Source organism: Triturus cristatus, chromosome 5_1, assembly GCF_964204655.1.
Source record: "Triturus cristatus chromosome 5_1, aTriCri1.1, whole genome shotgun sequence".
NCBI classification, from domain to species: domain Eukaryota; kingdom Metazoa; phylum Chordata; class Amphibia; order Caudata; family Salamandridae; genus Triturus; species Triturus cristatus.
The window spans coordinates 226,676,710-226,690,312 of record NC_140587.1 but is presented as its reverse complement, the minus strand read 5'-3'; the positions used below and the strand labels follow the sequence as shown (position 1 = coordinate 226,690,312).

Sequence of the window (13,603 nt, the reverse complement as noted above, 5' to 3'; positions counted from 1 at the left end):
AGTCCAAAATCAATCACCCAGATACCTCAATTTAATAGCACTATTTAAAAAACAAACAGCAGTATGGGTTAATAGTGGCAACCACTTGACAGACGTTTCAGCCTTTTACGAGAGGGTTAATATATTCCTTCCTTGAATACCCATAAAACCCACAAAACATTAAAAGTGCAAGGCATCTTGCGGAGACACATGGTTACAGCCGCAAAGACCTAAATTATTTACATTTGTCCATCCTTTGGCGGCCACAAGACACAAATGAAATAGATTTAACCTAAATCTTGTCAACTAAAAACTATGGTTACTATTGATCACAAAAAGTAAGGTATGGTTACATGCATGGGACAATTTTCAGCAAAACATCCCCTTAGGACTAAGAGCTTTTGAAATTCCAGAATTTTTTGCTGCACTAGGTACTTTATTTAACCCAAATCAGAACAGACCTAACCAATACGACTGGGTTATCAAATAGGTCTTACCTCGCCAGGTAAGCAAAAGAACCCTCAGCGTACTTTAGCCAAGGGACGTGTTGAGATTTATTGAGGGAGAGACTGCTACCCAACACAAGAGGGGATAAAGGGCCACAATGTTGGAGAAATTAGTACCTCCCAACAGCCTGTGAACTATGTACAATGGAATACTTTGTGGGTCACTTAAGAGGTGCCTAAAACAATTATTCTCAATAATCTGCAGGTTTTCAACATTGATATACTCCCAGATAACGCTACCATAAAAGATATTAGGTAGACATTGACCTAAAAAATTCAAAATGTTTGGCTGGAATGAGAGGTCTCTAATTCGTTCCGGAGTAAAACAGGATTCCCAGGTAAGAGAAAGCTGCAACCTTTGTTAGTATGTGACCTCCCTCTCCCTTGAAAAGTTTTGGTAGATCATGGACCAGCCATCATTGTAAAAGATTTATAAAAATTTGTGGCCAGGCTCAGATCATCCAAGAAAGCAACTAAACGCATTGAGGAATATACAAACCAATAACCACTACTTATGATGAATTCAACCATCAATATTCATAGCTAAAGTATCTGCTTTATAAGTCTGGCTGAACTGAAGCTGTGAGAGAAGCAATATGCAATATTCAATATTTTAATATTAGATGGATTTTTAACCAAGGCAGATGGGCAGGGAAAGAGCATTTATGTTACAATATTCTATATTCTGTAAAACAAAATCCCTGCCAGCAACAATACTTTATCTATGTTCATTAAGGCTTGGTTAGCAAAAGGTAAGTGTTGTTGCTTGTGGTGGCTGTAGTTGTCAGGAAGCTTCTTGACATATATTCGTCAAATGTATCATGGGTTGATTTTTTTAAAATTAAAAATAACTTAATAACATGTTTTACATATGATTGATTTGCATGCTAAAATAATAGTAAACCTCTTGTTTCCAACATATTTTAAAAGTTATTTACCTGTTGGTCCAATGTGTGTTGCAACAAGTCTATGAGGAATCCGCGAAGACACTTTTAAACCAGTTCTTATTTGATAATACCTGGAAATTAAAAGTAGGCAAATAAATTCAAGACGTTTATAAAAAGAAAAATACACAGCTACATAGATAAAACTATTGAAGACTTTTCTAAATCAAATACTTTATAACAATAAGAGGTTCTCCGCAACACTTACCTGATTTCAGGGTGGATGTACTAGCGCAGCATAAATACAGGCAACTCAGGAGGTTAAACTGGTGGCCTCAGAAGCTGGGCCGTAGTAGCATTAATAATAATTCCTAAAGTAGTCTCAACAACAACACCAATGAAGAGGGATGGCAATATCTTTAGTATATTTACTTCCTCCTAATTGTTGTCAGTCTGCAGCAAGTAAGGGGAGAAGCTTTACAAAAGGTAGATAACAAGCTAAAGCTTCCACACTTGCAAGCAATCTTCTCAAGTCCACAATATGGTAATGGCATATTCAATGTTAGGTTTCTGGTAGTAGACAGAGTACATCTCAGGACTAGAGTACATCTCAGGACTAGAGTCAGCTATCAAAGCAATGCAATGAAATACAGCATTGAACAGAAAGAGGCTTATTTACAAGCCCCTTGTGCTGCCGGTACATCACTTTTTCCCCAAATTAAAAGTGACACACCAGCAGCACAAGGGGCTTGTAAATAAGCCACAAAGTGTGAAAAATCAGACTGAGAAAGAATTGAAAGTACATAGTGTAATTAAAATGAAGACCAAAATCCACATCTGAATTAATGTCACTTTTCTGTGCTAATGACATCACCAACTCCCTTTGCATTTTATTCACTACCAAAGAAATTCCATAGCTCCTATCATTTGCTCCGATGTTTTACGGATTTCCCACCACTGATGTAATTTCTCACCACTTAGTTAATTAAGTGACATTTAATACTAACCTTTTTCTCACCCTAAATGTTTTCTATGTGGGTTGCTGAAAGCCTATAAGAAATTCTCAGATAAATCCATCATTGAAAAACTGGATTGTATCCACAAATCTATCTTTGCTCACTCACCAAATCCAAACCTACCCTTCACTAACTAAATGTGTTTGCTCAACACAACTTTTAACATGGTTTTCAATTCATCTAACCTGCTGTGAGCAGCATTCCCTCCATTCCTCAGTTATAACACTGGATCAACCCTGGCAATCTCACAGCGGACATAATATTTTCATTTATTACTGAAAATGCTATAGATACACAAACACCAGATTCTGTTATGCAACAGCCACTCGTGTTATGAGCAGAGCCAAAGTGGATATTTCATATTTAGAACAAATATCTTAACTGTTTATCACCCCATCTAATTTGATTCCATTATTAGATGTGTTATTTTCCATTCATGCCTACAGCATCATATGAATAGGTAAATCAGTGTGTTGTTTCTAACCTTGACACTCTACTTTGGTGAAATGTGACTCATTATCCTGTTTATATGTATAAAGCTTTTTTCTAGGGAAAACAGATATGCTGACGGGAAGGACTAGACTGGCAGATTGGCACACTTATACAGGTGTTATTGATGTGGTAGCGGATCTAATGAGGTGTAGTACAAACATCACACAATGGAATGGTCTGGGAGCTGCTTGACTTAGGATAGGGGGAAACATCGGTTAAATCGCAGTCTTCACACTGCAATACCTTTACAACGCGGGCATTACAACGCAAGTCATTACAATGACTTGCGATGGATGGCGCTCTAAGCTAAGGAATAGCATGATTTACTATTCCAACACCTTCCCTACTGTACTCGTAGCCTGAAATAGGCTGAAATGTGAATAAAATGAGAAATGACACAACTACATGGGTGATGAACAATCACACTATTCACTACAAGCCAAACAGCCTAACAGCAGAGGTTTTCTGTTGTGAACCAGATTTTCAGGGCTGAAAAAGAAACATCATAAATCAAAGGAGTCTTGGTTGCATGAAGGCGCCGCTGGCCAGGACCTATATATCTGCGGAGACGTGATCCCCTTCACTTTAGCACAAGGCCATAATAGATATTAACTCTTGATCAATAGATCCTGACTTACTGAGGGCAACACCTGACATATATTGAATCTTTCTTTTATGTGGGTTGCAACTCTTTTTGTTTTCTGTATATTTGTGTAATTGTGGAGCAGAGAAATCAGCCTTGTCCAGATGAATGGCACTTACACCTCACTTTAGGATGCCAGACTGGTAGAAAAAAACAAAAACCACAAATGGGTGGCAATAATCCCTATCATTATTTTAATCCCATACCTGGGAACATAATAAAATATAAACAGTATATCCATGAGATAGTTGTATTTTCTTTCATTCCTACGGTACCATCCACAAAGACAAACCAGACAAGGCACACACAAAACATATACAAGTCATCGCAAACCCACGGTGTCCATGCACGGTGAAGAGAAGCTTATAAATCATGTATTGTTTCTTACCCTGTTGGAAAAGAGTACATGCCCCTTAAATATTGCAGAGCAAGGTGCGCATAGTGCGTTATCGCTAAAAATAGACTAAATGAAATCAAAATCAGCATTGGCCCAATGAGAAGCTGCCCGATGATGAAGCATGCCACACAACTTGTGCATGCGCGATGCAACTTCATAAGCAGCAAACCATTTATCTACATCATCCCCAACACCTACAAAGTCACAAACTTTTGGGGAATTTTGATTTTGTGAAGACCCTTCTAAGAACCTCAGTATTGCTGAACTCTGATACTTTCCACCTGAGAAGCATCTCATCGCTTCTGGCACCACAGGTTCCTCCCATTTCACTCTGCGACATTTATCAGTGGGTTGGCGGTATGATGGACGAAGCTGATACAGCTGAGGCAAGAGCAGCGCATCAGCTGTTGGAGTCCTTTGTGCCGCCCTGAGTGACAGCGACCTGGCCGAGAAGATTATGCTATGCTGGCATGTTGATACCCTCCCCCTCAACAAAAATAGTGGGAGAAAATTCTGTGGTGCAGCTTGAGAGGGTGCACGTATTGTGAAGTGGCTGAGTCAGATGGCTAAAGGGGGACTTGTCTGGTGCTGTAGTACTATAGAGGAAGTGTAGAGGAGAAGGGGCAGAGATTGATGCCAGTTATGTGCCTCCCTCTGCGGTGCCTTGGTGACACCTATTGAAAGAGGCCAGGGATTTAATAATTGCCTCAAGTGCCCTGAGAGACATTAAGTTGACATTAAAAAAGCAGGCAGAGGTGAATTTAAAGCTTCTGGCAGAGCCTAACAGTGAGTTAAGGGCGAATCAATGAGACCACCATTTCGTTCGCCCTTACTCCGGAGAGGTTTAGACTCCACCACCAAAAGGGCTTAAAACTAAACTGGAAATATGATGAATAAAAAGCAGCAGCAGGTGGTTTTCTCCAAGTCAGCCTCAAGTTTTTTTTTACAATGCAGCACCACTTAAGGGGAAACCCGGAGACAGCTGTTCCCCCACCAGCTGCCAATTCTATCAAATTAGTTTTGGTATCACCCTCGCAGTTGCCACTGAACCTAGAGAAAGAGGACTCCTGTATTGGCTGTAGTATAGTAGAAGGCGACTGGTCTGCACCCAGATTTGAAGCTGCTTATGGAGGCGCGGGTAGAGGACTGGGATCACCCTTGTCACACAGGAGACTGATGGTTCTGACGGATTGCTAGGTCATGCACTCTAGCATTGATCAAAGCAATGATGTTGCTGTTGACAATAGCAACAACTCTCCATTAAGTTTTGGGGGCCAAAAGTATCAGGCGTCAAGGTTAACAAGATCAGTCTCAATGCTTGAGGTGGGTGGGGAGACTATCACTAATTCAGTAGATACCACTCATGGCCAGGCCGGAGTCTCAGAGAGGGAGTATGAGTGTTAATTCCAATTTGGAACGTGAAATGGGGGCCGACCCACAGGTATGTCAAGCACCGGTGTTGGGGGAAGCTGGTGTTCTGGAGAAAGGTAGGGTTGCTGGCTGTATGAAATTTACTTTGGCAGCCTCTAGGTTGATAGACATTTAAAGAAGTCTGCACCCCACAACATGTTTAACTGCTGTTTGGAGTCGGATGCCTCTGTATTGCAGTTGCGCAAATAGGCTCTAGGACAGTTTAAACATCTTCAGGCAACAGCAACTTTATTTTGCAAATGAGATAGAGCAGCGCAAGAGAAAGATAGAGGGTCAAGTGGCCCAATTTGTGGATCAATGTGAGGAACTGAAGTAGCAGGTTTCGAATTGTGAAGACAAACTAGAAACAACCTCTTCGAACTCAAAACTGGAGAAAGAGATTAGGCCTTTGCACGAAAAGCAGGGATACTTGGAGACTCACTCGATGCGATCAAATCTGTGAATCGTAGGGGGACCCGAAGGGAAAGAGGATAATATGGACATGGTTGCATTTGTAGATTCAAAGATACAATCTTTTGGCCTCTTGAGGGTATATTTTACTGAGGATGTAAATGAATGATATGAGCTGAATTATAGACTGCTACTGATCAAAGTTAATGGTTTACCTGCCAGATGGGTGTTGCTTCCTCTCACACTCTTAGGGATGGTTGCTTTAATAATAAGGACAGTTCGCCCTTTATTTAATTTGTTATTTGCAGCTGTCCCATGCACAATTAGTTCAAAATATGTTGCATATATAAATTCGATGAACTCTTCTGTTTTTATGGAACAAAGACAGCCCAAGAATAGCCCTGAGCACTTTATATAGGTATACGGAGGAAGTTGGGTTAGCCCTCCCTTAAGACATGCACTTTATATTGTTATTGTTATTGTTAATTTTGATTTGTATAGCGCTTAATACCAGCAGGTCTCTAAGCGCTACAAGAAGATCAGCGTCAGTACTAGGGAGCGTAGTATCACAGAGGGCGGGGTTAGGCCCAGGCTTCTTTGAATAGAAGGGTCTTAAGTTGTTTCCTGAACGGGAGAAGGTGATTTTCAGCTCAAAGCTGGCCAGGCAGCCTGTTCCAGAGTGTAGGTATGAGGACCGAGAAGGCTCGTCCCCCTTTGGTGGAGTAGTTGAATCGCGGGCATTTTAGAAGGCCCTCAGTAGAGGACCTAAGCGAGCGGCCTGGGGCGTATTTCTCCAGGGCCTCCTGGATGTAGCTGGGGGCCTGACCGTAAAGGGCTTTATGTGTCATGCAGAGGCCCTTGAATTTGGCCCTCAGCTTTATGGGCAGCCAATGAAGTTGTTGCAGTAGGAGTGATGCCCACGTGCACCTAGGTAGCTTGAAGATAAGCCTGTCGGAATCGTTCATCACTACCTGGAGTTTGCCCACCAATGAGTCTGGTAATCCGATATAGAGCGAGTTACCATAGTCCAGGTGGGCCAGGATCAGGGCGGCTACAACTGTCCTCATGGTAGAAAAGGAGAGGATGGGGTAAAGTCTCCTCAATAGCCTGAGTAGGCCCACACAAGTTCCAAACACGGTGGAGACTTGATTGGCCAGTGAAAGTTTGGCATCTATTTTTATTCCTAAACTTTTTACCACCAAGGCTGGGGCTGGAGCATCACCCAGCTCGTGAGGCCAGTAGAGGGAATTCCAGGGGTTGCTATCATTGGTCACAGCCAGAACCTCCGTTTTGTCTGGGTTAATCTTAAGTAAATTGGCCGTCATCCAGTTAACCGCAAATCGTAGAACGTCTTTCGCCAGGGAGTGGGCCTGAGGGGTGTTTTCAATTTGAAGAATGATTTGCATGTCGTCCGCATAGTTAAATACCTGGCATTCCATCAAAGCAAGGGCCTTTATCAGAGGTCTAAGGTATATATTAAACAGGAGGGGGGAAAGAGCCGACCCCTTTGGAACTCCGCAGGGTATCGGTCCCCTCTCTGAGACCCAGTCGCCCATCTGAATTCTTTGGGTGCGGTTGGTCAGGATGAAGTAATCAATTGGAGGATTGGCCCACCAATCCCAATGTTTCGTAGTCTTTCCAGGAGTTGGGCGTGGTTGACCATGTCGAACGCTGCCGACAGGTCTAGGAGGACTAGGACACATGGTTTCTTGTTCTCAGCTGTAATCCTGATATCATCGAGTACAGACAACATCACTGGTTCCATGCTGTGGTGTGCTCAGAAGCCAGCCTGCCTATCTCCCAGGAGGTGGTGGTCCTCCATGAACCTGGAGAGAGTTTGCAGGACATATTGTTCTATGATTTTGGCCAAAGATGGGAGTTGGGATATGGGTCTGTAATTTTTCATATTGAAAGTGTCCGCACCTGTCTTCTTGAGTAGAGGGATTACTCTGGCTTCTTTAAAGTATCTGGGAACCTTCCCAGTTTCCAGAGAGAGGTTCAACAAGGCGAGGATATCTCCCTCAATCTCTGGAAGAACTAGTTTAAATATCCTCGGAGGGCATGGATCTACGGGTGAGCCAGATTTGATTTTTGTTGCGATGCGTCGTAGGGTCTCGATGTCGAGAGTTTGGAACGAAGAGATCAACTCTACCCTCTTTCCCTGGGTTTCCGCCTCCTCATTGAGGACTTGCTTAAAGGGTGATTTGTCGATCTCAATCAGGACGTCTTGTATTTTATTGGAGAAGTAGGATAACAATTGATTACATTGTTCCTGGTTGGATGGCGTCTCCAGCGACAGTTTTTGACTCAGGCCTTTAAGGATTTTAAATGTTTCTTTTTGTTTGTTGGTTGCTACTAGAATCCTATTTTCGTAGTATTCAGCTTTCCAGCTAAGGAGCGCTTTTTTATAGGTGGAGATTTTTGGCCTGTACTCTACGAGGGTCTGTGGCTCATATGCTTTACGCCACTGTCGTTCGTGGTGGCGGAGCATACGTTTCAGAGCCCTGAGCTCCTCCGTGAACCACAGTGCACCCTTTTCCTTTGTTAACAGTTTTTATTTTCTTAACAGGGGCTAATTTATTGATGGCAGATAGTAGCTGGTTAGAGATGGCTTCCGTCCAATCTTCAATATCAGCTGTCTCTGGCCGCCTGACTGGGTTGTCTCTCAGGGTACTTTCTAGTTTTTGACCCTCGATTTTTGACCACCTACAAACAAAATTCAAGTCGGGGGCTGGCATACATTGCGCCTGGCTAGGGGAAGTAGCAGGTTTATACAGTGGTGGTCAGACCATATAGCCACCTTCAGAATGAATTAGTGTATACGATGTTGGAAGAAAGCCAAAATACAGATCTTCAAAGACTTACTAAATACCCCAAAAGAGTTCAATAGAAGACATTATAAGGCCTCCTCAAGAAAACAGCAAAGACTTTTGGCATTCTCTATATTAATTCAGAAACTCCATTGTATCAACTTGAGGGGTCACTATGGATCCAGCAATAGCAGCAAGGTCAGTAATGAATGGATTACTGAAATTGGATGATTTCCGTGCAGAATGAGAGATGGAAACCCTGGTGTGAGATACAGCGCAGATAACGTGTAAGACAACATGGGTCTACTGGTCCTACAGGACCCTGCTTTGTGTGCTATGAAAGGATCCCAAAATGTTGTCAGACAAGAAGGAGCTTGTGTTTAATCTAGTAGATGATTCAGACAGGAAGAAATTAGGCCAGTGGAATCAATATTTTCTATCCTGTGAGAAGGTAGAACTGTATGTGTGAATCTTCAGGGAAGAGAATGTGGTAATATCTACAGATGTATAGTTAAGAATTAATTTAATTTCTACGCCTTGAGGGGAGTCAACTATTGTGCAATGATTTTTTTGTGCAAAATGGATGATATATAGGACTTCCGAGTTTTCAAAATAAAATAAATTAGTACTACTTTGACCAATGTTTTAGGTATGGTATAGTAGATGGGAGAGGGTGTGCAAATGTAGTATGGTTCTTAGGTAGATGGGGTACTCTTTGGGAGGATATCTTTAGATTTGTAGAAAATCAGCTGAAAATCCAAATACCACAAAACTCGCTGCTGGTATATATTGCTATGTTGGTGGCCCGTCATTGATTCTGCAGAGGTGGTGATCTCTGTTTGTACCCTGCTTTGTTGATTGGTGGGAGAAAATGAACAAGGTTAGGGAAACAGAGATGTTTGTAGCTAGGTCAGGCTATATCAAGACATTTTATAAAACTTGGGGTTCTTGGTTGGAAAATTGAGGACCTGAAAGTGATGGATCTTGGTTAGGGGTGAATTGGCTGATGGTGTTTCTAAGGAACCTTATGTATTATGCATGTATGTATTTTTATATGTATGTATTTATGAAGTGTATAGATGATCATTATTAGTAAATAAAATGGCAAAGAACTGTAACTCCAAAAGGGGAAAAATGAATGGTAAGTACTGGACAGATTCCTTGCCCAACCGCTGAACCACAATGTCAGAATGTAGTTATTCATTTGGGAGGGTGGTACTCCTACCAAATCAATAAAACCACTCTGGTTGGGTCAAAACACAGTTCTGAGAGAATCTGAGCTCAACCTTTGCTAGCTATGGCACCAGCAGCAGGCAATCATCAGAGAGGTTTGAGCTATGCTCAAGCTATAATAACAATTCTAAAGAAAAGAACACAAGATAATAAAAGTCTCAAACTACTTCAGATGAATAGAGAAAATATTAATGAGCAAAAAGAAACCAAGGTCAGCAACGTATGTTAAGAGCAAACAGAGATATGAATTTTGAAGGCAAACAGTGCCGAGGAAAAGTCAAGTACTATGGAAAAACATCAGTTCATGGTGGACCAAAGCCTGGGTGCAATATCAGGCTGATCATGATGGAGTAGAGGTTGGATACACCAAGCGTGTTGCCAGTGGCATAACAAAAGTTGAAAGGGCCCCCGCTCCGGATTTAATCTGGAGCTCTCTGGTGTGAGTACAGTGCTGAGAGTTATGCCCCTGCACGTTGCCCAGTTCAAAGGTTTTACCTTCAGGCTTAGTCTCCAACTACTGGGACAGCTTCTTCTGGTCAGTACTGCAACCCCCAGCTCCTCAGGACAGGCTCTTAGCCACCAGGTCTCTCTTGAGTCAGGCCTCCTACAAGGTGTGGTCCTCTTTAGTCAGCTGAGCCCTCTTGTAGTAAGGAGTACTTTGCTTTTTATATTTCTGAAGCAGGTAAACAGAAGGCCAACAACCTGACCTTAGAAGAGCAGGTCTAAGTCATGGGTTCTAGCAGGATTCAGATGTACTTGAGTCTTCAAGTCCTTGTGTGAATCCCCCCTTTTCCAGCAGGAGTCAGAAGTGAAGATTATTCCTCCAGCAGGACCTTCTTCAGATGGAGCTTTCTCAGATCAAACAATGTTGTGACAAAGTGGTAGTGGAGTGGCCAGACTTAGGCTGTGCACTAGCTAGCTAGGGATTGGAGAAATTCTACCACCCAATTCTAACAATTTTCTCGTAGTTCCCAAACTCATTTTGCAGTACATCCTCTTTACCTTATTTCAAAATTACTCAGGACCCCTGTTTCAAGATGGCAGAACCAGTTGCTACCAGACAGGCCTGTCTTTAACTTCTTGGTCGTTCCTTTTACCTGACAATGTAGCAATTGGTTGTCCATCCTACTATGGCTGGAGCATGGCTGTCTGGGAGGCCCCTAAGGATAAATAGGAGAAGCTCTCCTTGGCATTGGCATTTCAGAGTCAAAAGAGGCACTGCTAAAGCTGCCCTTCAGCTGTTCCTGTCTACTCTCCGATAGCTAATCCTTGCTACGTGGTCAGATGATAACACCCATTGGCCTTTTTCCTGGCCCAGAGGTAACCCATTGTCCTCGTAGTCAGAGTTGTTAACTCTCCCAGTAGAGGGTGTGTATTCTAGCTTTTGTAGTGTGATAGGTGGCATTATCGTGTTTCCCTCCTATTTTTCTTCCTACTGTGACTCGAGGCTGATTGCCTGGAAGTGGCCTGGAAATGGATAGGAGAAGCTGAAGACAAATTGTCTCCATATGTGCATGAAACACCAAGGCCAAGTCATCAGTAGTTGGTCTGGCCCTGGGCTGATATGAGCACCTGATTAGATGAATCTCCACTGGGGTATAAAGCCATATAATCTGGAATTTGTTTTAAGTTAAATGATAAACTGCAGACAGCAGAGCTCGAAAACAGAGAGATGAAGTCGGTGCTCACAGTGCAATTGTTCATGGAAGTTCCTCAAAAATGACTTTGTATATACAGTTTTACTATATTTCTATGTATTGAAGTTTGCTATTTTTGCATTAAAATCAATGGAGCATTTTCAACTCGACTATAGGAAAAAAAGAATGAGAAACAAAAATAGCTTTAGCTAGTTTTCCACCATGTCTTCTTGATAGCAGATTACAATGGATGCTACACATTAAAGATAAAGAGCAATGCGGCAGGACGAGATAAATGACCAGCTTGTTGCAGGAAGGGAAGCGTAAAAGGGTACTGCAATCCAATAAACCAATTGTAAAGGATGCAGCAGCTCGGCCGAGATAATTGATGTAAGAAAACAACAGAGAATGAGCAACAAAACAAGTCATTGTATGGCCACCCGCACATAAAATGCCATTTTCTTCTGCATAAAAGTCAGTGGTTATGGGGTAAGAGCCATCTACTGTAAATCAGTCTTTGGTTGAGCTAAGAATTGCAAATGACATTAATGAGTATTTTGCGGACTCATGTCTCAATAAGATCGGATATTGAGCTCAGAAACAATATTTTCGTTGTTTTTTTGTGCAATTTAACAAATCAAACTGAGGCAAAAATTTACATTTTATATGTCTTTTCTAAAGGAACTCTGTGTTTGCGCCATCAAGAATATACAACTTCTATATACTATTTGCCTTTCTCTGTATTATGTATCTTGTATACACATAATTCTGTATTTATATGTACACGTCCTCCTTTTTTCCTATGTTTGCTATGTGAAGCGCTCTGATACCCGCAAGGGTCTTGTTCGCGCTATACAAAACCGTCAAAATAAAATTAAAATTAAATCTGCAGTTAGCATGGACGTCAATTCACCAAAATACTAGAGGTAGCGTAAGTGACATCACACACCCTTTGTCCTACACTTTCACTCACACACCCCCACATTCAGACATACACATGCTCTCTTTTCCATAAAACCACTCTCACCTGCAAGCACATACAACATACATGTAAAATAATAGTTTTCTTACCACCGCTGCCACTAATGGTCATATTCCAGCTAATTGGATTCTATTCTTTTATACATTTAGCTAATATGATCTAATATTAGTGTCATGAAAAAATGGCAGAAAACATGCAGAGGGAGTTCCAACCAAAGTCCACAAATCTGCCACTGTCTTCAGGCACTGCTTTTGCCACCTCTGAGGCCAGGGGTCGCAAAGTCAGTGCCAGCAAGGGGCAAGCAGGGCTCCCATGATGTCCACGGCAGACTGCAAGTTCTCTTTGTGAAACGTAAATTGTTTGTTTATAGAATTAAAGCGTATCGAGCACACTTTGAAAAGAAACAAGATAGGTTTAAAGAGCAATGTGTCATTTTCAAATGTAAAATTCTCATTTGAATGTGGGAACGCGTAAACTAAATATAGTGCTACAGGATTCATGAAAAGAAAGCGTACATATGAAAATAAACAGCCGGGTGTATAATATTGTGTGTAAACTGTCCCTTAGCTGTATCTGCACATTTCAAATGTTCTTTTCTTTTAGATAAAAGCTGCACAATAATCCCATTAAGGCGAATAGTTCATAATCAGGGTAGAAATCTCCTGTACCAGTAGGTTAAAAACATAAAAGCAAATTGAAGATTACTATCAAAGTAACTAGTACTAAGTCATGGGCTCATTCCTTGTGAGTCCTTAAACTAGAGCAATATAAGCTGGAACACGTCAGAAGATGGATTCCATGTCGGCATAGCTTTATCGCATCTTTGCAGTATCTACTGCTGTGCTTCATACATCATGAAAAGAGGAACAGTTTTCTCAGACAATTATTTTTGTTCAAAGTAGCAAATGTTTCAAATGGTATCCAACCTGCAAACCCTCCCCCTCCCCCCCTTCCCCCCACTACAGCTACATAAGCCAGTTTTTTCCACTTTGGTTTTCATGTTGTGGCAAGTACGCACTCTGGTAGGACTCCAGGCTCCATTTTTAGAAACTAAGACGCATATTCACAAGCCCCTAGCGCCACCGGAGCGTCACCTTTTTGATGCTCTGGTGGCACTGTGTGCTGGCCCATGTTTCCAAGGCACATAAAGCCACTTTGCATGGCTTTACACAGACTTGTAAATATGGCCCTCTTTCACGCAGT

General features: G+C 41.8%; 1 protein-coding gene across 3 annotated transcripts in view; it reads right to left on the bottom strand.

The window, feature by feature from the left end:
- FAM135B (family with sequence similarity 135 member B) overlaps window positions 1-13,603 on the bottom strand; it is a 1,149,009-nt gene that overhangs the window by 582,201 nt on the left and 553,205 nt on the right. For all 3 annotated transcript variants that reach the window (XM_085604871.1, XM_085604873.1, XM_085604872.1), the window contains one exon: window positions 1,424-1,503. In XM_085604871.1, the coding sequence (XP_085460997.1) occupies window positions 1,424-1,503 (80 nt within the window). The remainder of the gene's footprint in view (window positions 1-1,423; window positions 1,504-13,603) is intronic.